This window comes from Mastacembelus armatus, chromosome 8, assembly GCF_900324485.2.
Source record: "Mastacembelus armatus chromosome 8, fMasArm1.2, whole genome shotgun sequence".
Lineage (NCBI taxonomy): Eukaryota > Metazoa > Chordata > Actinopteri > Synbranchiformes > Mastacembelidae > Mastacembelus > Mastacembelus armatus.
Window position 1 is genome coordinate 8,282,061 of NC_046640.1, and position 25,201 is coordinate 8,307,261.

The following is a 25,201-nucleotide window of genomic DNA, read 5'->3' on the forward strand; positions in this document are numbered from 1 at the left end:
GACACTGTTCACGCTAAATGTAGAAAATCCTGAGTGAACTCTGGATTTGCCCTGCAGCAACATACTTTAAGCTTAAAACCTGCTATATTGAATTTGGCGTTTGAGACACATTAATAGAAAGTCATTCAAAGGATTCTGAATGGATCCGTGCAGCTACAGTGGATTTATTGTTAACCTGTTGTTAGTCTCTCAGCCACAGAAACATGGCACCAGGTTGGTGGTCGGTGTGAGATGTTCTGAAGTCACTGATCCTAAACTTAGAAAAATTCAAACTGAACTGGGGGGGGACATGTCACTCAAAACAACAAATATCAACCTGCTGTTGGTGCAGTAAGAAAAGTCGAGAATTACTTTTCTCATCTGGTTTCATCAGGAGTTACATGAATAACAATTACATATAACAATTCCTAAAATAGTTTAGATAATTCAGTTGGGTCCAAAGGGATGGACCAACCAGCCTGGTTAGTTTATTTTATGGCTTCAACAAGTGTTACGATGAATTTGCACAATTCTGGCCATGGGTCTATTGCCCTCAGTTATTTAATAACTCAGTTATTTAATTTCCTTATGGACAACACAAATTAACTGAAAATTTTACTATGTAAATATGCCAGATATAGTCAAATGACCATGGTTACAAATTCAAACACAAAGAAACTATAAAGTCTAAATTAAATGCAGACAAGAAGCCAGAAACATCATCAAAAAATATGAACACATATACAGGTCTAAACATCACAATTACAAAGGAGAGTAATATATGGAGTTATGGACACTGATGGACAGAGCAAAATGTTAATATGAATCAAAAAATGAGTTGAATGACAAATACCGTAAGAAAAAAAACTCCAGTAAATGTGAGTTCATGGAGATCGGCCTCTGTCTGGCATGTGCTAAGTGTTGCCTGTCAACCCTGGCTGCTCTGAACACAAAACCCAAACAGTCGTGTGTGTGAACAGCCCTGCTCTCCAGACAGCCAATGCCAGAATTTCAGCCATGCCCTAACAAACCTAATCTTCCCTGATCCCAGAAAATGAGGCCCGCTGTGTCAGGACCGTAAGCCCTCGAGGCGGTCATCCTTAGCATTCATTGCTTTTTAATGGACATTCTGAAGGATTACAATTGAAACCTTCTAAAAGTGACACAATACAGCTATACATAGACAGTTTGAAATACAAATTGGACCTACTTGACTTTTCCAAGGTGGCATAGAAGCCAGATCTCCAAATATAGGAGAAGAAGCAGCCATGAAAGAGGCCCAACCATTGCTTATAAAAGCAGCCAAAGTCACGCTAGGGTGATGCATGACTGTGGAGTATTGAAGGAACAATTGACAACACTGCAGAGCAAGGAGTCTTTCTCAAAGGCTCTGAAACAGTTGGTGAACTTTTTTTTAAATTTGAGACTCTTTCGTTTTGGTCTACAGGTAGGTATGATGCTACAGGACTGCCATTTTTCTATCCTCTTAGATATTTGTTTAGTTTTATTTATTGTTGTTTCGTATTTGTATGTCCTAACCGTGCAGCTCAACAAAATGAGTGATGCTGAGATGGAAATATTCGGGGTGGCAGCCCCATACCTCCGCAAATCAGAACGAGAGAGGATCGCAGCCCAAAATGTGCCGTTTGATGCCAAAACAGCTGTCTTTGTACCTGACCCAAAGCAGGAGTACGTCAAGGGAAAAATCAAAAGCCAAGATGGCTCCAAGGTCACTGTGGAGACTGAGTGTGGAAAGGTGGGTGTAGTTTGTTGCAGATCTTAAGAGTCATGAAGATGTGTGTGCTTCTTTTTAAATTCTACCATCTCATGCACCATTCCATTCATATTTCAGGTTGTTACAGTGCACGTTGATGACATTCGCCCCATGAACCCTCCTAAGTTCGACAAGATAGAGGACATGGCCCTGCTGACACATCTCCACGAACCAGCCGTACTCTTCAACCTCAAGGAACGCTACGCTGCCTGGATGATTTATGTAGGAAAACTACTTCTAAAACGACAGTAATTCTCTTCACACTCACAAACCTTAATCTCTAAATCAGTTCAAACTTCTTAAATGATCTGATGTGGCAAATGTTAGGAGCTGGAGGGATTATATTCTCAACTGCAATCAATAAATGATGTATTATGGTGTTTCTTTTCTTTTTGTTATTTACAGACCTACTCTGGGCTCTTCTGTGTCACTGTGAACCCTTACAAGTGGCTTCCAGTCTACAACCCTGTGGTGGTGGCCGGGTATCGGGGGAAGAAACGTCAGGAGGCACCCCCACACATCTTCTCCATCTCTGACAATGCTTACCAGTACATGCTCACAGGTCCAGTCTCTTCTATTCTCTCAGTCACCTTCCCACCATGGCTAATGAGTCTTACTTAAAACACTAAATAAATAACTTGAAATAATAAAAAAGTTGAAATAACCAGTGTTCACCTGTTTTTTTTTTCTTTTCAACAGATCGAGAGAACCAGTCTATCCTGATCACGTAAGTACGACTTTATGTGCTGTTTGTTTGCATGGACTTTCATTACTAATTTCCAGTCACTTATCTGATGTCGTACTTTTGCCAGTGGAGAATCTGGTGCTGGGAAGACAGTCAATACAAAGCGAGTCATCCAGTATTTCGCAACAATTGCATCAATCGGAGACCCCAGCAAGAAAGAGCAACATGCTGGGAAAATGAAGGTGCAGTCCCGTGTTTTAACAAATGAATAATCAGATTCTACATAAAATTATGTGTTGCAACGATACGAAGTCTTTACAAATGAAGTCTTTAACTTTTAATTTTCTTTTTTTTTTTTTTTTTGGCTAACAGGGGAATCTGGAAGATCAAATCATTCAGGCTAATCCTCTGCTGGAAGCTTTTGGGAATGCCAAGACTGTGAGGAATGACAATTCCTCTCGATTTGTGAGTTTAGGTTTGACCTGTATGGAAAACAAAAGTGGGCATGATTTTCATTCACCATCATGAGAAAACATTTTGAGATTGATGTAATAAAATAATAAAAACTTTGATTTTGAGATTTTTAGAGCAAGATTAAAATAATTACAATGATGCCAGTTCATAGCTTTAATATAAAGAGCAATATATTTGTAATACATAGTTTGAAATAAAGTTAAATTATAATTATTATAACTTTTTCAGGGAAAATTTATCCGTATCCACTTTGGAACAAAGGGGAAACTGGCCTCAGCTGATATTGAAACATGTAAGTTTGCTTCTCTTAGTGTCATTTACTTTTCATTGCTATTCTATTATTTGCAATATATATTTTATCATTTTTATTTATACGTAGACCTTTTGGAAAAATCCAGGGTGACCTTTCAGCTGCCAGCAGAGAGGAGCTATCATATCTTCTATCAGATCTTGTCAAACAAGAAGCCTGATTTAATCGGTAACTATACTTTTCACTGCTAATGAGTCTGATAAGAGCTCATGAATAATTATTGGAACCAAAACTGGAATCCGTGTTGCACTGATAGAGTCAATCTGGCTGCTGACACTTGCAGAGAGATACTTATAGTTTTTGTGTTTCACTTCAGAGATGCTGCTGATAACCACCAATCCATATGACTATCCTTTCATCAGCCAGGGTGAAATCACTGTGCTAAGCATCAATGATGCTGAGGAGCTGATGGCTACGGATGTGAGTGCACATGGTTCAAATTATGTACAGTAAAATAAAATTAGAAAACAATTAAATTATGAACACAGGCCCACATGAATACCCACACGCAGAAACATCCATGCACGAAAATCAAAACTAACTTTAGCCGTTCCATATTTTCGGCACATAAACACTGTCAGATTTTGATTCCCCTCTTAGAATTTAGAGGAAACAGATGCCCTGTGACTCTGGGTAAATAAACAGGGAGCATGTTGGATATACTGTATAATCTGGAGTCAAACCTGTCAGTGCTTTGTAGACCAGGATCAAAACCTTAGAGTAAAGTCTTGTAATGAACAGATGGCCAGTGGAGTTGTAGTGATATGGTTAAATGTTTGGGCCTTGTCACATTATGAGCAGCTGCAATTAAACTTTTGTTCCTAGCTGCAGACATCCAGGAACTGATGCCCTTTAGACAGTGGAACAGTGACTCTAAAATGCTGATGTTATTGATAAACAGTACAATGTAGGTTTGTGTTTTATTGCTATTAGTTTAAAAACATTTGCAACAAAACAGTATGCATTTCTGATCAGATATTTTTAAATGTTTGTTGATACGTGACCATATTGTCTAATAATAATAATGATGATAATAGTAATAGTAATAATGCTTAATGTTTGCATCCGTGTCTATTCCAGAGTGCCATTGACATCCTTGGCTTTAACACTGAAGAAAAACTGGGAATCTACAAGCTGACCGGTGCTGTGATGCACAACGGGAACATGAAGTTCAAACAGAAACAGCGGGAGGAGCAGGCAGAGCCCGATGGCACTGAGGGTGAGAGTTTTGAGCTTTTACATGAATCCTAACTTTAAATCAAACTAGGCCTCAGCGTGGTAAAATCAGAGCTTCACAGAGTATTATTCATCATGATGTTATTCCCCTTAGTATGTGCTTTACATATTGTTTCCCCCCTGTGTCACATATCACATAGTGGCTGACAAAGTTGCCTACCTTATGGGTCTGAACTCTGCGGATTTGCTGAAAGCCCTGTGCTACCCTCGAGTTAAAGTTGGGAATGAGTATGTCACCAAAGGTCAGACTCCACAGCAGGTACAGTATGCTCCTACATCCAAAAACGCTCAACTGTGTACAATCTGAAGAAAATGTGAGTAAAAGTTTATGTTTGCTTATAGGTGAACAATGCCATGGGTGCTCTGTCTAAAGCTGTGTATGAGAAGCTCTTCCTGTGGATGGTCACGAGGATCAACCAGCAACTGGACACAAAACTACCAAGACAGCATTTTATTGGCGTCCTGGATATTGCAGGCTTTGAGATTTTTGAGGTGAACGGGATTCACACTTACTGGACATAAAGTTAAGCAAGTCGTGTTTATTTAACCAATCATACCCTGTTGTTTAATTCAGATGAACAGCCTGGAGCAGCTGTGCATCAACTTCACCAATGAGAAGCTGCAACAGTTTTTCAATCATCACATGTTTGTGCTGGAGCAAGAGGAATACAAAAAGGAAGGGATTGAGTGGGAGTTCATTGACTTTGGCATGGACCTGGCAGCCTGCATTGAGCTCATTGAAAAGGTACAGTAGCATTACATAACATCAGATATTCACATAGTAGTGGATGAAACACTACAGTAGAAATATTAATTACCTTTCTGTCCAACAGCCAATGGGTATTTTCTCTATCCTTGAAGAGGAGTGCATGTTTCCAAAGGCGACAGACAGCTCCTTCAAGAACAAGCTCTACGATCAACACCTGGGGAAGAACAGCATCTTTCAGAAGCCCAGACCGTCCAAGGCAAAGATGGAGGCCCACTTCTCGCTGATGCACTACGCTGGCACTGTAGACTACAACATCAGTGGCTGGCTGGAAAAAAATAAAGACCCATTGAATGACACTGTGGTGCAGCTTTACCAAAAGGCTGCGCTTAAACTGCTCTCTCAGCTTTTTGCTACATATGCATCTGCTGACAGTCAGTTCACTTCCAGTAACGGACATCACACAGATCAAATTACAATATGTTGACTGTACTGTACATTTTACTGCGTTGGTGTTTTTCTTATGTTTCTATAGCTGTTGCTGATGGTATTAAGAAAAGTTCCAAGAGAAAGGGGTCTTCTTTCCAGACAGTTTCCGCACTTTTCAGGGTAAGAAACAATGACAACCACATATTAGAAAAAACTATATCAACACTATGTATCCTTTTTTGATCCAACAAGGTACAACATGTTAATCACTGAGCTTTAGAGTTGCTGGAAGGTGGATTTCATTGGACAGCGTTAGCCAGTTGCTGACTGCAGCTACATATTTATCTTATAAACAGATATTGGTATCAGTTTCCTAAAATGTTAAAATATTGATTTAAGAGAACATAACCTGTGAACCTCTCTCAGGAAAACCTCAACAAACTGATGGCCAACCTCAGATCTACACATCCACACTTTGTGAGATGCATCATCCCAAATGAGACCAAGACACCAGGTGAAAGAAAGAAAGAAAGAAAGAAAGACAGTCTTTCATGTCTCTCTCTGTTAATTGCAGTGAGAAATGTTTTCTCCATGCAGGGGTCATGGATCACCATCTGGTCCTGCACCAACTACGTTGTAATGGTGTGCTGGAGGGTATCAGGATTTGCAGAAAGGGCTTCCCCAGCAGGATCCTCTATGGAGATTTCAAGCAGAGGTAGTGCACCATGCTTCATTTCTGTTGTCTGGGAGGATTGTATATGTGCAAACACCAGAGCCTACTCAAGTCTGAATGTAAAACTACACCCCTGTTTCTGTGACAGATACAGGATTCTGAATGCCAGTGCGATCCCTGAGGGCCAGTTTATCGACAGCAAGAAGGCTTCTGAGAAACTTTTGTCTTCCATTGATGTGGACCATGCTCAGTATAGATTTGGACACACCAAGGTATTTTCCAGAAGTTTGATTGATTTCTTTTTTTATTTTACTACTGAATAACTATAAAATTGTCAGCGAAAAGTCAGGGAAACTTCTGAATCTATGTTAAATAAATCAAATGATATAAAAAGTCACTTCCATTAAATTCAATCTCCATCATCAAACATCCAGGTGTTTTTTAAAGCGGGTCTTCTTGGTCTTCTGGAGGAGATGAGGGATGAACGGTTGGCTGTGTTGATGACTCGAATCCAGGCTGTGGCCAGAGGTTACGTTACCAGACTGAGATTAAAGGAGATGTTGAAGAAAAGGTCTCAACTTCATAACAAATTAATTTCCTTATGAAAGTTGAAACTTAAGTTTCATGAATGGACGTGACATGGATGGGAATAATATTTAAACGATTTGTAATTTCTCATTTTTTTCTGGATTTTTATGGTTGATAGCAGTGGAAAATGGCCTCCCATAAAATGTGTATTTTTCTTTCAGTGGCATCATAAAATCTGGATGTAACTCTAATAGTTTTCTTTATTTGTTGTCTGGATCTCAAAGTCATTCTCAAAGTCAATTACATTGTATGCAGTAAACTGTTTTGAATTAGGGTTTAGGTTTTCCTCACTTTCACATTTAAATCCTGAATCTTTCGGATTTTGCTTTTTCACTCTACAGAGAGTCCATTTTCATCATCCAGTACAACATCCGCTCATTTATGAATGTGAAGAACTGGCCATGGATGCGGCTTTTCTTTAAGATAAAGCCCCTGTTACGCAGTGCTGAAGCTGAGAAGGCGATGCAGACAATGAAAGAGGAGTTTTCGCGACTCAAAGAGGAGTTGGAAAAGTCAGAGGCCAGGAGGAAGGAGCTGGAGGAGAAGACGGTTGTGCTCGTCCAGGAGAAAAATGACCTTTACCTTCAAATCCAAGCAGTATGTAATTCCCAACCATGAGCACAAGAAAGTGGCCTGTTTGTATTGATTCAGTTCGGTCAGATAAGCAGAGCTATGGCTTAATCAATACTGAGTTATTATAAGAGGCGACATCATTGATTCCTGCAGGGAAATAACACGTCACAACAGCAAAATGCAATAAAGAAAAAATAAAGCATAAGTGGGAACAGAAAAAATGGGCAAATTAAACTAAATGTCAATAATCATTATTATGCCAAAACATATAGAAAATGCTGAGTATATATTTTTGAATAATTTTTATTTCTGTATATGTGCAGCATAAAAACACCAAAATGTCATCCCAGTATTTGTTGAGATATTTCAGTCAGTGGTTAACTAACCAGCACTAACTAACATCTGTGATGTTAGTCCACCTTTGTGGCACTTTAACAATGCACCACTGTGACCTTGTTGTTAAGGAGAGGGAGAACCTGTGCGATGCTGAGGAGAGGTGTGAAGGTTTGATAAAGAGCAAGATCCACCTGGAGGCCAAAGTCAAAGAACTCTCAGAGAGGATGGAGGAAGAGGAGGAAATCAATGCCGAAATCACTGCTAAGAAGAGGAAGCTGGAGGACGAATGCTCGGAGCTCAAAAGAGACATAGACGACCTGGAACTTACCGTCGTCAAAGTGGAGAAAGAGAAATACGCCACGGAAAATAAGGTGCACTATGTAACGTCTTTAAACATGTCTTGATTTAAGTGTATTAACGCATTGACTTCAAATGTGTCTCTGCTTAGGTTAAGAATTTGACAGAGGAGCTGACCACTCTTGAGGAAAACCTGATGAAGTCCTCAAAAGAGATCAAAGCTTTGCAGGAGGTGCATCAGCAGACATTAGACGACCTTCAGGCTGAGGAGGATAAAGTGAACGCTCTAATGAAGTTAAAGATTAAGTTGGAGCAGCAAGTTGATGATGTAAGGATGAAAAGATAAAAATCATTTGTTAGCAATTTGACAGTAAAGTTAAAGATTTAGTCTGTTGCATAAGATCTGCTTAATGTCCCTGGTTTGGCTTCCTTCCTTAACTGGTCAATATAAATGCTGATATGCAGCTGGAGGCCTCGCTGGAGCAGGAGAAGAAGCTTCGTGCAGACATGGAGAGATCCCGAAGAAAACTTGAGGGGGATCTGAAGCTGTCCCAGGAAACCATTATGGACCTGGAGAATGAAAAACAGCAGATGGAAGAAAAACAGAAAAAGTAGGTTGTTGTTTCAGTTCCATATATCCCACAGTTTAATTACCACTGAAGATTTTAAGTAGTTGGCTTGATTTAAACACATTTGCAAAGAGAAGCAAATTAAAATATGTCAAACAACAGTAATGATAACGAATAGTGCTTTTGTATAAAAACTCTTAGTGAGAAAAACAGTATAAACCACCAGCAGTTATCCAATCACAGTTCAGCAACCAACTAAAACTATGAGAAATATTTATATTTCCCCATATAATTAAGGGATGTGCATGGGTACGTAGAGCAGAACTTTTAAAGAGCTTTAAAGAGGAGGGTGGTTTCTTTTTTAGTTACCAAAACTTAGAAACAAAAAAGCACAAGCGTAAGAAACTGATTAACAGCGTGTTTGTCAGCCCTGACATGGTGCACAGTCAATAGCATGCCTAGCTACATTAATTGATTAATTCTTCCTGCAAGATTTTTGGCTTCCAGCTAAAAATGAGAAGTCTGCTTTTGTTTCCCTCAGTCTGAAATCAATGATGCATTGTGTTAAAAATTACTATGGATGTTAAGTGGGAAATCTGCCCCTCTCACACTGTCTGCAGTGATAGAAAATGTAACTCTTTTCAGAAAGGACTTTGAAATCAGCAATCTGCAGAGCAAGATTGAAGATGAACAAGTCCTTGGGACTCACCTACAAAAGAAGATTAAGGAGCTTCAGGTATAACAATCAGGTATAACAAAAGTATTACAGTATTTCTTTAATATCTTAAGAACCCACATTTTTACAAAACTGCCACAGGCTTGCATTGAGGAACTGGAGGAGGAAATTGAGGCTGAGCGCTCGGCCCGGGCCAAAGTAGAGAAGCAGAGGTCTGATCTGTCCAGAGAGCTAGAGGAGATCAGTGAGAGGCTGCAGGAGGCTGGAGGAGCCACTGCCGCTCAGGCTGAGCTGAACAAGAAACGTGAGGTCGAGCTCCAGAGGCTGCGTCGTGATCTGGAAGAGTCCACCCTGCAGCACGAGTCCATTGCAGCAACTTTACGCAAGAAGCAGGCAGAAAGTGTTGCTGAACTCAGTGAGCAGATAGAAAACGTTCAGAGAGTGAAGCAGAAGCTGGAGAAAGAAAGGAGTGAGCTGAAGATGGAAATCGACGACATGGCAACAAACATGGAGAGCGTTCTGAAAAGCAAGGTGAAACACTGTCTGCATGGAGGCAGGTGGTGCTGTATTATTCCACAATCAGCTTGTCTGACTTATAATAACCAATTCTCAATATTTCAGACGAATCTGGACAAACTGTGCAGGAGCCTTGAAGACCAAATTAATGAATATAAAACCAAAGCAGACGAAGCCCAGAGGTCTTTGAGTGATTATACTGCGCTCAGTTCTCGTCTACAAACAGAAAATGGTAATCTCATAATTATAGAAAGTCATAAAAAGACACAAAGGCACATTTCACAGTCTTTGTCCCCTTTGTCCTGCACAGGCGAACTTACACATCTGCTGGAAGAGAAAGAGACCATGCTTTCCCAACTGAACCGAGGGAAATCTGTGGGGACTCAACAAATCGAAGAGCTAAAGAGACTTTTAGATGAAGAAGTTAAGGTCACTAGTAATTATTTATGTCCATCTGTGGATTACTCTTTCAATTACTTATTTGGTCTTTCATGTGTGTGAAGATATAGAAAAAAGATGCCCACCAGAGGCATACATTGTGCAAATAGTAGTGGCCCCAACGTAACATTTACGTCTCGGTTAGGCCACTGCAAATTACACACACATAACCACTTTGCTGTATATGTTTTTGTTCGTCAGGCCAAAAATGCCTTGGCTCACAGTTTGCAGTCATCTCGTCATGACTGTGAGCTGCTAAGAGAACAATATGAGGAGGAACAAGAGGAAAAAGCTGAGCTGCAGCGCAGTTTGTCCAAGGCAAACAGCGACGTGGCTCAGTGGAGAACCAAATACGAGACTGACGCCATCCAACGCACTGAGGAGCTCGAGGAGGCAAAGTAAGATCTGCACATCATATTTTTAATACTAGTGCTGATGGATTATTTTATGCTTTAACATATTTTATGTTTGGCACATAGGAAGAAGTTGGCCCAGAGGCTGCAGGAGTCTGAGGAAATGACAGAAGCAGCAAATGTCAAGTGTGCATCCCTGGAGAAAACCAAGCAGAGGCTGCAGGCTGAGGTCGAGGATCTCATGGTCGAGCTGGAAAGGTCAAATGCAGCCAGTGCCATCTTGGACAAGAAACAGAGAAACTTTGACAAGGTATTTCTTGTCTTTTCATTTTATCACTCTCTCTTCAGAAATATCCTCATTTGCATTTTGTTGACACTTCTCTATTTACACCTTATATGTTTCTTCCTCTATCAGATTCTGGCTGAATGGAAACAGAAATATGAAGATAGTCAGTCAGATCTGGAAATCTCCCAGAGAGAGTCTAGGGTGCTGAGTACAGAACTTTTCAAGATAAAAAACTCATACGAAGAAGCTCTGGATCACCTGGAGAACATGAAAAAAGAGAACAAAAATCTTCAACGTAAGGACTCGTCTGGAAACAAATAATGCTTTTGGTGCTGAGGAGCTGCAGTGTGTGTTTTACTTATAATAAACACGTTTTTATACGCTTTCAGAGGAGGTCGCAGATATCACAGAGCAAGTTGGAGAATCTGCTAAAACTATCCGTGAGCTTGAGAAAGTCGCAAAGCAAGCTGAGCAAGAGAAGAGAGACACCCAAGCAACTCTTGAGGAAATTGAGGTTTTTATGATGTTATTAAATCAAAGTAAAGTAAACCTCCAATATTTTTAAAATGAGCACAACCTCAGTGTTTATTTCTCTCCTTGTAGTCTTCACTGGAACATGAAGAGGCCAAAAACCTACACCTCCAACTGGAGCTCAACCAGCTGAAGTCAGAGGTTGACAGAAAGGTGGAGGAGAAAGATGAAGAAATTGACCAGCTGAAGAGGAATCACCAGAGAGCTGTGGACACTCTGCAGAGCACACTGGATGCTGAGACACGCAGCAGAAATGACACCATTCGGATGAAGAAGAAGATGGAGGGCGATCTTAACGAGATGGAAATTCAGCTGGGACGTGCCAACCGGCAGGCAGCTGAGGCCACAAAGCAACTTAGAAACCTGCAGACTCAGCTTAAGGTTTGTGTTGATAGTTTCTTTTCTCTTATGTATATCAAAACATTGATTCAATGAACATATTTTTAAAGCCCCAAACTCTTGCTTGTTGCGTCAGGACACCCAGGTCCATCTAGATGAAGCCCTCCACAATCAGGAAGACTTGAAGGAGCAACTGGCGATTGTAGAGCGTCGTCACAATCTTATCATGGCTGAAAACGAGGAAGTGAGGGCAGCGCTGGATCAGTCCGAGAGAAGTCGCAAGCTGGCTGAGCAGGAACTGATGGACGTCAGCGAGAGGATTCAGCTGCTGCACTCTCAGGTCAGGAGACGTTCTTTAGAACATTACAGGAAAGGTCAGGGCAGGACGTTGTAGGACTGGAGATGGCATTCTGCCTGGAGATGGTATTCTGCCTGACATAACAATATAAACAAGTTTTTTTAAGCATACAGCAGCTCTTAGACATTTTGGGGCATCCCTGAATTTCAGGATGCAGGTTAATACATAATCTCTAACTGAATATTTGGTTTTACTGACTTCTGAAGATTTCTGAAGCCAGGACATGATCTTTAGGCTGCTCCACAGAAACCCATTAGCAGTTTCACCATCACAGTTTCACTTGACCTGCTTATAGTGTAAACTAATGCTATATTAAATGTTATGTACTGATCAGAACACCAGCCTCTTGAACACTAAAAAGAAGATGGAGTCTGATTTGGCTCAGCTGCAGTCAGAGATGGAGGACACTGTCCAGGAGGCGAGGAGTGCAGATGAGAAGGCCAAAAAAGCCATCATGGATGTAAGTCTCCTCTCAGTCTAAATCACTGCACAGTCATTCCTGTGAGGAACTACTGCAGTTTGAGGTTGTGAAGATTAGATTTCACTATAAGTTGATGGTTGATGTTTGTGTGCAGGCTGCCATGATGGCTGAGGAGCTGAAGAAAGAGCAGGACACCAGCGCTCACCTGGAACGGATGAAGAAGAACATGGAGGCCACAGTGAAAGACCTGCAGCAGCGCCTGGACGAAGCTGAGCAGATGGCGCTGAAAGGAGGAAAGAAAGAGCTACAGAAACTGCAAACCAAGGTATGAATCCACAAAACACTAAACCACTGTGTGGAAAAAAACAATCTATGAAAAGTGATTTGAACTAAATATATTTTTAAGGTCCGTGAGCTGGAAAATGAATTGGAGGCTGAACAGAAACGCACTGGTGAAGCTATGAAAGGTCTGCGGAAATATGAACGAAAAATGAAAGAGCTCACTTATCAGGTAAGAGGTCTATTCCATTATGTAACAGCCAATTTCATAGGCTGTGACTGTGACACACTCACATATGCTGTATATATATGATAGGGGGAGGAAGAAAAGAAAAACACAGCAAGACTCCAGGATTTGGTCAACAAACTGCAGCTGAAAGTGAAAGCATACAAGCGGCAGTGTGAGGAGGCGGTAAGTAAAAATACCTACACATTGTGATAACACCTAAAAAAAGGATTTTTTTTTTCATATATTGTTTTCTGTGACACAGGAGGAACAAACCAGCATCCATTTGGCTAAATTTCGGAAGGTGCAGCATGAACTGGAAGAGGCAGAGGAGCGAGCTGATATTGCAGAATCCCAGTTGAACAAATTGCGGGCAAAGAGCCGTGATGTTGTTGGTAAAGTTGAATAGAAAACTACACTGGCACAAAGTTAACATTTGGACAGACATTGTCATAGTGCTCAACTTGACAATCAGTAAATTTATTCACCTCCCCAAATGTTTTCGGCCATCGGACCATCATGACTGGAGAAGATCTGAGCACCCTATTTTTATAGTGATGGAAATGTCTAAAGCCCACACTAGTTTGCACCTTTGTGTGTCTGTGTTCTATATAAACTATAAATGTCATTTTCGACAATACTATTTGATGATGTAAGGTGGAATAGGTCATTGTAACGTAGAAATAGACTGACCTTCCTGTGAAGCTGAAATTCCCAGTGATAATGGTAATGTGGTGATGTTAAGCAGGTTTACCTCATTTGGCTTATTTCTTTGGGAACATGAATGCACCAAAATGTACTGAAAACTCAAATGTAAACTTTATGGTGGAGCTAGAGAGGATCCCAAATGTCAGTATGACACATCCTCATGGGGCCATCAGTTTCTTTATAAAACGTCACAGCAATCTAGTAGTTGGATATTTCAGTCCGGACCAAAGAGTTGGATTGACTAACATAGAGCCACGCAGGTAGGTAGTGTAGCCAAAATATATTAAATATTGTCACATCTGTGTCTGTGTTAAAGCAAACAAACTAAAGAGTTAATCCTGGGATCACTTTAAACTGAGATTACAGTGACAGCAGTTCCCAGAACAGTGTCTATACAACATTTACCTAAACTTAAATAAATACAAATTCTTCAGAGCCTGATTACTACTTTAACTATTTATTAAAAGGGACTCACAAACTGCCTTGTCTTGCTGCCTGCAATAGAGAAAGACTGCAAAAATATGAAAACACTTCAACATTGCTGATCAATTTTTTATTAGTTTAATACAGACTGGCCCTTGTGACAATCTACTTATGTCAGCAGCACAATAATCAGGAGCAGCTGTGCTGGATGTTCATTACATTTGTAGAAATTCCTGTAAAGCAGGGTTCGAGTTATTCTTATGCAGGGGAGGTTTATGTACAAGTGTTGAATGTAACCTCCTAGAGAGGAGAACATGTTGAGAGGAAATGAAGGAGGACTTGAGGAGCTGACAGGTTGTTGTTCACACAGCAGCAACAGGATACTAAAGGGACAGACAATTGTTCAAAACCTTCAGTTGTTCACACAGCAGCAACAGGATACTAAAGGGACAGACAATTGTTCAAAACCTTCAGTCAGAACATTAAAGCATACAGGTTTACATAGAGAATATATACGGTATACAAAAACAGAGTTACGACCAGCACGTGAATATTTTCATTTAAAACGTATTTGCTACACAGCTATAAAACAGAAGTGAAGACCAATCTCCAGAAAAAGCCCTAGCACAAAGCCAGTTCACCACTTTCCCTGCTTACAATAAATTAAAAATCATCTTGCACCAACATCTTCGTGAATTAGTTTTTATACAATTTAAATAGGGCGATTGTTAATAATCATTAAGTAGCCATAGCAACAACATTCAGTCATCTATTACAATAGAACTGCAAAACAGCCTTAAGACAAATTTCAACATGATTTGAAATTTGATCACCATTACTAAAACTAAGATGTTCTTTTGTGTTATGACCTTCTCATCAACTTTAAATTGAATTTCGATGTTCACCAGTTAGTAAAAGGAACATAACATGCTCATCTGAGATCACTGTTACAGAATCTATAAACACACACTGCCTTACTGGTGCATATTACAAATGGTTTGGTATATTTCTAAGATAACAAGCTGCTGTTCACTTTGCTGTGCACTGCCACCCCTATAAGAATAAGAGATTGTTACATTGTTACATTGTTTCCCATGTTTATTCTAAATGCAGTACAAAGCAGTCATCATGTCTTTCCACCCACTTGCGATGTTCACACTGTATTAATATACAGTAGCACCCACTGGACACAATTATGTGTTAATTTGAAAACAGCATACAGACCAGTCAATGTCCCTCTAGGTGGCTGGCTGTATCTCACCATGGCATAACATGTACTGAGAGTATAGAGTGGGTACTCAAAAGATTGTAGACAAATGAATTATGGTTTGAATAATAACATCATTTGATTTTAAAATCAGCAGAGATGCATTTTTAGTAAATTAATGTATATCACACCATTAGGTAGCCACCTTTTAGTGTGTGTCCAAGCATATTAATCTCTATATCATGTGCAGTGCCTTTATAAATAATTGTTTTTTAGCTTTAATATGTGGTGTGCCACAAGGTTCAGTTCTTGGTCCAGTTCTTTTTTCCTATAGAGTCCCAAACATTTTGATATTTCTTGCTATGTTGATGTCATGTTGATGTTACTATTTTTCACTGAACTGCAATGAAAGTAAAAGAAATTTTTGATTTTTTTTTGTTTGTTTTGCAGTGGATTATACTGCAGGACTTTCCATGGTTGTGGTGATTATAAATCTGATTTTAAGTTGACCACAGAAACTCTTCTATCTGTAAAACAAAACTCAAAGCCACTGTTAAAACTTAAAATCAATCTTTTTGTGTTGTTTTTGTGTTTTTTAATTAAAAAAGAATATTTAGGCAAGTTTATGTTTTTTTCCACATTTACTGTATGTGTAGAATTGCACAACAACGGGTGATAGCAGAGGTTGTGATGATTTGGGGAATATAAAATTTCAAAAAACATATAATATTACTACAATAACTGAAAGAACACATATAACACATTTTGGAGTAAGTTTCTAAAGTTTAAAGATGATGAATACATTTTAGCCATGACCTATGATAATATTTTTATTAATTGATATAATGCATTGGTATTTGCAGCCTAAACTTCCATCTGAAACTAGTATGAATGTAGTTGTACCTGCTGTTTATATGTGGTGTCCCCCTAGCATAAACCTGTTTTCAGATAATTAATTTTCTGCTGAAGAGAAGGCCTCCATTACATGTGTCACACAGTGAAAACAAAAGTCAACTTGTGTTTAATTTCAATGTAATGTCCACTTTGCAACAATGTCAAAGTTTTATTACCTATTGAATTGCAGTTAACCTTGACGACATGGCATGAAATTGTGGATTAGTCCCAGTTAAACCTTAAAATGCATGTCTCTGTGTTGCAGAATAAAAACCACTTCAGCTGATTTTGTTAAATAAGAAACGATCTAATTTATGTACAAATCACAAAAAAAAGAAGACCTGATTTTATTTTGGCATATTCCAAAAAAGTAATGTTGTCATTGTACTGGCAATTATTTGAGCCACTGAATCCAAATGAAGTGCCGTTAAGATGAATGAGCTGGTGCTTGCATCCCATATGGACATGGTCTCTATTCATCATGGATATACTATTACATATGTGTTATACCCATAAATACAGACTTTCTGAAACGTGTGAACCTGAGAAGATACAACTGATAAGTTGTAGCTTCTGTGGAAGATCAGATCTTTTCAGCTAGAACCTTTTGGAAATGCCAAGGCAGCGAGTTATGACAACTCCTCAAGATTTGTAAATATTGCTCTTTAATGAGCCACAGAATGTTGAGGTGTAATCTTGCTATCTTGACTGTTTAGCCAGAGTTACTTAGGAGGGTAAAGTCATCAGAGGAAAAACAGCTTCTGCTGATCAGTATAATTGAAGTTAGTAATCATTGCTTAACTTATAATTCCATGAAGATTTGTTGTAAAAATCAAGTGATATTCCAATTGTCTGAGGAGCTACCACATATCCTTTTAGGAAATGACTGTGCACAAGCTGGAGCTCATTAGTAAATATATAATAATATATTTTGTACGTTAACATATTATAAAGAATCAATGTATAAAACAAGTAATTTGCATCTCTCTCCTCAGAAATGCTTTGCATAACAACCAAGCTGTATGACTTCGCCATGATAAGGCAGCATCAAGGTCAGCATCAATAACAAAGACGAGCAGGTGGCTACAGACAGTCAGCTGTATCTTTCAAGTCACTGTTAATTGCAGTTACCTTCATTTTTTTGGCTTTGCCTAACACTGAATTTAATGTAATTGACTGACATCTTGGGATTCACCAGTTAAGAGAAAATCTCCATCTTCCACCTTCCTGATGTTGTGATGCATTATGGGAACACGAAGTTCAAGCAAAAGCAATGGGTAGAGCAGGCGATACTGATGACATTGAGGCTTTGTCGCCATACTGAGTGTTTTGGTTCCCAATAAAGACAATCAGGTGATTTGTTGGGAATGTAAACAGTTTGCAAAGTGTGATGCAGGTTTCTTTCCCTTAATGATACAGGGGTAAGACAATTGCCATCACTGAGCAATCATCCGATCATGAGCAATGAACGCTAGCAGATGTTAATATGCAGTGGGAGCTCTATACAAGGAGTAAATCAAAACACCGGCAGTATGTCAGATCCATTATACACTATCAGTCAAGATTCAGATCACCCTGCAGCTTCCTCTTGGTTCTTTCCAGGTCTATACGAATCTTCTTCTCTTGCTTCAATGAGACATCCGGCTACAAATACAGGTTCATTGTCACATGCATCTTAGCTGCAGCAATATACTATAGGCCTACTGTACCTTTCCACGCTCCACTGTTAATAGTATCTCACCTCATCTACCTGCTGATATAGTTTGGATTTAGCTTTGGCCACAGCATTGACTTTGTCGTCCTCTGCCTGCAGGTCGTCCAGTGTTTGCTGATGAGCTTCCTGAAGGGCTTTCTTCTCTTTGGACGGTTTGTTGACGTCTGGGCTCATGATTTCTTCAGTCACCTGTAGGTTTTTCACCACAGTCATCAGGAACTGATCTAGCATTTTTCTCCCTAGAGCAGTGTTAAGCAGAATTAGTTATTACCTTATTTTCAACACCATGTTTTTTTTCTTTTCCACTTTGGCTAAGGTCTAAATCACTGATGTCCAACTTCAGTTCAGAGCGCTCATCTTCAAACTTTTATTTCTTGGCAGCCAGCTCAGCATTTACAGTACCTCCTCATCTTTTAGTCTTTCTGTCACTTCTTTCAGCTTGGCTTTTGATCAGCTCTTCACATCTCAGCCCTGCATCCAGCAGGTTGTCTGCCTCCTGATATCAAGTTTGGACACCAAGATTTGAGTTCAACAGTTATAAAAATACTGTGTTAAAATAATCATTCCAGCTACATAACTTTCTACTAACTTTGTTTTGTGTTGTAACTTACTGCCAGGACATACAAGATCATTTTTCTCTTGAATGATTTTTTTCTTCAAGTTCGTCTCTGGTTTTCTGATTTGGCCAGATCTTTCTTGTGCTTTGTGAAATCTACCTTCATTTGAGTCATTTCCTTCTCAGCTTCAAAAGAGGTTTGAGCTTGATGTACATCTTCAAACATGGCCAGTGTTTTACCTTCATGAAAGAATGGAGGTTATACTGAAAAGTGTTACATTTCCTCCCTGTCAAAGTATAAATTATTGTGTTATTTTTCCTATTGCACAGGGCAAGATTTGTCATTTAAAATCAAAACATTAGTGCTAACGGACCAAAGGTCTGGTCCAGATCCATCTGGATTTATATTTATATTTATTCAAGTAAACATGTGGAAGTTCCTCAGCGCAGCTTTAAAGCAGGAAATAGCTTTACTTTCTGGCCGTCGTTTAAAAGGAACATCGTTGTTTCTCAGACCTCTACCTTTTAACTAGTGTTCTTTAAAAAACCTAAAGTGTCTGAACTTGTACTGTGTGTGAGCCACATCGATTGAGCCCAGCAGTTTTTTGTTATCCATGAACTGTCCTTCAGGAACTGCACTGGCTTTACTACTATTACTATTATTATCACTGTAGCAATCCTGTATCTGTAAGAGGAATAATATATATAATATAAGAGCTGGAGGAAGTGTTTAGGGACAAGGAAGTCTGGACATCTCTGCTTAGGCCACTGTGCCTGCAACCCGGCGGAAGAAAATTGACTGATGGTCCAGCACTACTAGCACTACTTAAAAGACTTGTGATTGTGGAGTTACCTGCTACACATTTTGTCCTTTAGTAACATACTCCCTTTCAGCTTTTACTCTTAGGTAACAGAGGTTTCTTAGATCAGCAGAGCTCAGACCCATCAGATTTGTTGCTTTATCTGTCACTATAATAAAAGATTAAAAAACACACATCTCAAACAAACAAACAAAACATCTTTTAGATTTGGATTTATCTGTTGATTTTTATTTCCTTTATTTACGTACATGCTACCGTTAACTATGATGGATGGCCCTCACCCTCAGTGCCATCTGGTTCTTCCTGCTCCTCCTGCTGTTTCTGCTTGAACTTCATGTTCCCATAATGCATCACTGCACCAGTCATCTTGCAGATGGATACCTTCTCTTCAGCAGAAAAATATAGAATATTGAAGACATGCTGTGCCAGAAAATTGGCAAAGTCAGATATAAAGCAAGTAAATGAGAAGAGTGAGCCTAGTCCAAGTTTACTCACATCTGGAGCCATAAACTCCCGTCTCATTTATGCTTCTGACACTGATTTTCACTTGACTGATGAAGGCAAAGTCATAGGGGTTGATGGTGATGAGAAGCAGATGTGGAGGAAAAGATTTAAATTTGTGTGAATGTCTGCATCTGACTCAATATGAGAAAAAATAGATAAGACAAAAATGAATCGTCAGATTACGAGTAAGTTCAGGATTCTTGTTCCAAGGAAGCTCATAAAAGAGATGATAGCTCCTCTCAGCTGGCAGCTGAAATGTCACTCGTGAGTTCTCGAGCAGATTTTTCAAGATGGAAAAGCGAATATAACTATAGTCTTACAGCAACATGATTTATCTGTCATTATACTATAAAACCTTTAGATATGTTTTCCAGAATTTGCAGATGGAAGTTTATCAGTTATCAGTTGTGTATTCAGATGAATTTACCCTATCTGATAAAAAGTGTGACATGTTGCTCTCTGTGATGAACATATTCTTCCATCCATCCATCATCTCTACCCACTTATTCCTAACCAGGGTCACAGGGATCTGCTGGAGCCTATCCCAGCTCTCTTTGGGTGAAAGGCAGGGGTCCACCCTGGACAGGTCACCAGTCCATCACAGGGCCACATAGAGACAAACAACCTCACACACTCACACTCACTCCTATGGGCAATTTAGAGTCACCAATCAACCTGACATACATGTTTTTGGACTGTAGGAGGAAACCAGAGTACCTGGAGAAAACCCACACAAGCACAGGGAGAACATGCAAACCCCACACAGAAAGGCCCCTGATGGGTTTCAAACCAGGAACTTTCTTGCTGTGAGGCAACGGTGCTAACCACTCATCCACTGTGCTGCCCTGAACCTATTCTTGTTAAATCAAATCAAAATGATGTCCCACAGGCTCACTAACAAATCAAGATGAGTTGTCATTCTTCACAGTCTCGACATTCCCAAACGCTTCCAGCAGCAGGTTGACTTGGGTGATTTGATCCTCCAGAGTGCCCTGTAAAAGGGTAAACATGTAAATCTGACACCCACTGCTGTCTGAAGAACAAACGACTGACTCTGACAGCTCCACAGCCTGTCAAAAAACTGTGTTGGTCCACCTTCATTTTACTGATTGTCTCCTTTTTCTTATCTGCAGAAACTGCGGTTGTTCCGAAGTGCTGAATGACATGGTTGGTGTTTTGGCTGCACCAGATTCTCCCCTAAAAACAACAACACATGCTTCCACTTTTCACTGTTTTATCTTCCGTTAGATTAACAAAACTGCGGTTAAGCTTACCTGATAAAGACAGAGGCAGAGGCATTTTCCAAATCTTATCTTTGTTTTTCCATTAACATCAGTCATGATATGAGCCCTCCTTTGTAAGGTAGAAAAATTTAAAACTGTTTAATATTGTGCTCACATTTCTAAAAAACATCAGTGGTGGTTTTTTTTGGGTTTAAACTCAATTCAGTGCCATTACTGTTATTATGCTTGCATTAGTGTTTGTATTGCAATTAAGAAACACAAACAAGAGCAGATGAATTAGTGTTTCGCTCTATTTGTGCCAGCATTTTCTCACCCCACTGGAGGTTTTTATGTTTTTAAGCAAACTTTAAGTTCTGACTTTCAGTTTCTATGAATGTCTCTCCCTGTTTTCATTTAAACTGTGTCTGTCTGATCAGCACCCTTAGACGTACATAGATCATCCATACTGCGTAGCACTCCTTGAAGTTGAAAAGCACTGCAGGCTCATGGCGGTGAGTCATCATCTCCATGTCCTCAATCTTATCAAACTTGTGGGGGTTTATGGGAAACATTTGGTACTCCCTGACAGATCAGGTCTGTGAAATAAACATAAATGTCTGTCTTTTACATAAAGACAATATTTAGACCAATAACGTGTGGTGAGATTTTCTCACAGGATATGATTATTGTGGAAACTGAAGAAGCATTTTGAGATTCAGGGGAAACTATATGTCTCTGCTGAGAGCCAGACTAATGCAATTCTGCAAGTATTTTATTGCAGTTTTTATTGACAGACCCCTCAAGCTGTGTAAAATCTTTCTCCACTACTTTGAATTAAAGTCTTGGTCAGACATCCTATATAACAGAAAAGCCGCATTCACTGGCTGTAGTCAGGTCTGATTATCAGTAAAACTGTGTCTCTGTGTAAGCCATCATTCCACCCACTCTGTCATCTATGACAGTCACTTTGCCATCAGCCCTGTTCTGGATCTCAGCCTTGACATACAGCTCTTTCTTGTCACTGACAAACCATGCCATCCAACCATCTTGCTGTCGAACGGGAGAGACTGTCTTTCTCAGGCCTGTGGAGGCAGCAGGCCCAAATATCTCCATCTGTGCCAAGCAGTATCTTTTAATCCAGGATCCCAGTATACTCACTCAATGACTGCAACGCTGTGTTTACCACCAAGTTCAGGATTACACTTTGAAACGTTAGTTAGTTAGTTTATAACACAAACACAAAGAGTAATCTTGCACAGTAGTTGTTATACACTAAAAGATTGTGGATGTACCTTTTTGACTGCACCACAAATACAAACCTAACCAGCTCCACCGTGTCATTTTATACTCATCATGGAGAAGGATGGTTCTTGTATAAAGCAAAAGATGGAAGATATAGCTTCAGACAACGTAAACTACAGACTCTATGTTCTCCTTTATATACCGTATAAGGGGGAGGATAATGAGACACATTTGAATTGAAACCATCCAATAAATAATAATATGACACAGCAGCTAGAAACCTGTACCAGCTCATCTACATTTATACAGAAGCAAGTTGAAGATTCTCTTCGATTACCTAACATGTTTTGAGGATTTTAAACTGCTATTTTGGTGGATAAAGCAGACTGTGGTGCTTAGAGCCCGGACACGAACACACAGACAACCTTTGAAAGTGGATTTGTAGAGGACTGATTTATATTTCTTTTAGAGGATTACTGCAGGCAGCTGGTATGGAAATAAAGGCCATCAAAGCCTGAGTGGGATACAGTTGTTTTAACAATGAGGCTGAAGCAGCCATCCAAAGCAAACAGTCCAATGTGAGAAGTGCATTGTTATTCATGTGTTCAGACTCACCGTGATCTATAGTGCCCAACAATCACAGCTCAGAGGGAATACTTCTGTTTCTGGATAACATTTTAAGTGGTTTTGATGGAGGTTATAAAGTCAATGTAGCTGTAATGTCATGCATGCTGCATTGTTTTAAAAGAGAATATGCAGTCTAGCAAAATTACAGACATATCTGAGAGGAAAAGACATTAAGTGATGTCCAGGAAGCATTCAGGCTTTATTATGATTAAAACAAACTAGCCTTCATGACTCGTCATCCGACTATATCTAAAGATATGTACCAAAGTTTGCTGTAGCCTCCCCCTGGCTGCATCCCACTGCCTCCTCAGTCTCCAACCACTGCGTCTTGTAGTCTCAGCGCAGTGAATTGTATAACTGGAGATAAGGGCACACACCTTTGGAAAGTCTGTCCTCAAATGTATTCATGGTGTTAAACTCGGTTGTACACATGAAAAGCAGCAAAAGGACTGCAGAATATGAAACAAGAGCCTGGGAGAGTGGGAGACTTCCCATTTGCATGTTTCACATGCCCGTTAGAAGATCTGACAAGGCCAGTAAAGTTTATTCAAACAAGCTGGCTGCATCCATTGTAGGGGTCTAAAGCTGATTTAAAGTGAGTTCATTATAATAACTTGCACCTGAATTATATTATTTTTGACAACATGCCAGTAACAGGGCCTCAAATTAACTGGTTACGTTTTTCAAAATAAAATTTTTATTTTATGCATAGTTGTTGTTTACTCTGCTGTTTTGAATCTTGATCCTAAAGATGAGACACATACAGGACCGTGACTTTTCTATACACCCATTACAACAATGCAGTTAAAGCACCCGGCATGTGTTTTCTCATCTTCCTATACTTGCAGACATGACCTTTGACGCTCATCAGTTACTGTATCTTCTGAATGATGTGATCATTCTCCTGGTGACTATGCAAAATCTGTGAAATGACATAGGGCTGATGTATGACTACATGCCATAGTACTATCCGACCACTTTTCAAACAGGTGAAACTTTAGATAAACATCCAAATCCTGGCAGACATAGCAGTCTTATTGAGTTTTCTTTGTTCGAAAAACATCTATATTTTTTCATCTGTGTAAGAGAAAGTGAATCTTGTTTGCTTCATCTTCAGCTTAAAACAGCCCATCTGTGTCGAGAATATGAAAAAGCCATTAATATTAATCTCTTCTAGGATTTTTCTTGTCAGCGAGACATCCAAGTGCTTTTGATCAGTCATTAAAAAAAAGTACATTGTGATGAAAATAGCCTAGTTTTTTACATTTTTCTTTTTTTAGTTCTCTTATTTTAGCTGCTTTGTACTGTGACAAAACATGAAACATGGGAGAAACATGGATGTAATGGTTTAAATATTCTGTTGGCATCTCGTTGTTAAAAAGTACAAATATATAAGTAAATATGTGCTATACATGGAGGTCACAGCCTAAACAGCATCCACTGCCCGCTGTGACTAACATTATAGAAATCCTAATTCCAGCAAATTACTGATTTAATGACAACTTGATTATCTGATGAGATTCAGTGAGTAGAACAGTAACTAGTATTTTTTGATTTGTTTTGTTTATAGCTAAACCCATTAAAAGAAAAACAGTAATGCTGTGCTGAAACACTTTGTGTCCGCGTCCTTTGGATCAGTGTCTTGGCTGGATAGTCTGGCGTTCCTGCTTTAACAGTGGAAAAGTTACTGGAGATTGACGTCCCCCTGGCACTTCTGTCAGAGGAGCTGGAGTCATTCAGGCTTCAGTCAGGAATCCTGGCTCTTACTGGGAGTCTGGTCAGTGTATGCCAGCCTCTTCGCAGTGTGTTAGACTTTTCTCTTATTTTTTCTATGTCCCATCTACAGACTTTGACAGCCTTTTAAAATCCCCAGCAACTGTTTGGAATTAAAGTATTTTGAGACTGTATTGTAAACACGGTTTATTGTCATTAATGTCATTAGAATTGCAGTCATTTTGGTTTCGCAGGCAGTCTGTTTTCTCTTTGACTGACTTTAATTGCCATACTTAAGCTCATCTGCACACTGCAGAGTTAATTCTCGAATCTTGTTTAGGTTCCCAGAAGGCCTGGCCCAGCACTGCAGCGTAATCACAAGTGTCCTATTTCTCCCAAGAGTGACAGACCTCATCTGTTCGAACTGAGTATGACCAAACTGACACTAAATATACGCAGAGTCAATTTGATTTAACAGACGAGAACAAGCTGGCAAGACAGAAAAGTCCTTGTAGTG

The 25,201-nt window shown here is 39.5% G+C and overlaps 1 protein-coding gene across 1 annotated transcript; it reads left to right on the forward strand.

Annotated features, from left to right (window-relative positions):
* The first annotated feature begins 1,534 nt into the window (after positions 1–1,534).
* LOC113140799 (myosin-8-like) lies at positions 1,535–23,193 on the forward strand. Its single transcript, XM_026324805.1, has 39 exons — positions 1,535–1,735; positions 1,832–1,975; positions 2,159–2,315; positions 2,453–2,480; positions 2,566–2,660; positions 2,812–2,903; positions 3,141–3,204; positions 3,292–3,390; positions 3,539–3,642; positions 4,303–4,441; positions 4,599–4,717; positions 4,801–4,950; positions 5,033–5,203; positions 5,292–5,613; positions 5,700–5,773; positions 6,020–6,107; positions 6,191–6,308; positions 6,415–6,538; positions 6,701–6,837; positions 7,196–7,451; positions 7,892–8,134; positions 8,212–8,388; positions 8,526–8,671; positions 9,275–9,365; positions 9,447–9,836; positions 9,927–10,053; positions 10,132–10,250; positions 10,461–10,657; positions 10,739–10,922; positions 11,028–11,193; positions 11,288–11,412; positions 11,502–11,810; positions 11,905–12,108; positions 12,461–12,586; positions 12,702–12,872; positions 12,954–13,058; positions 13,143–13,238; positions 13,318–13,440; positions 23,161–23,193. Exons 1-39 carry the CDS (start codon positions 1,535–1,537, stop codon positions 23,191–23,193), a joined length of 5,814 nt encoding a protein of 1,937 aa, XP_026180590.1.
* Positions 23,194–25,201: the final 2,008 nt, after the last annotated feature.

Bases quoted from the DNA above. Each gene is read 5' to 3' on its own strand.
- LOC113140799 (XM_026324805.1), top strand. From the start codon at position 1,535: ATGAGTGATGCTGAGATGGAAATATTCGGGGTGGCAGCCCCATACCTC. The intron at 11,413-11,501 runs GTTTTTATGATG...CTCTCCTTGTAG, and splicing joins CAACTCTTGAGGAAATTGAG to TCTTCACTGGAACATGAAGA. The intron at 12,587-12,701 runs GTAAGTCTCCTC...GTTTGTGTGCAG, and splicing joins CCAAAAAAGCCATCATGGAT to GCTGCCATGATGGCTGAGGA.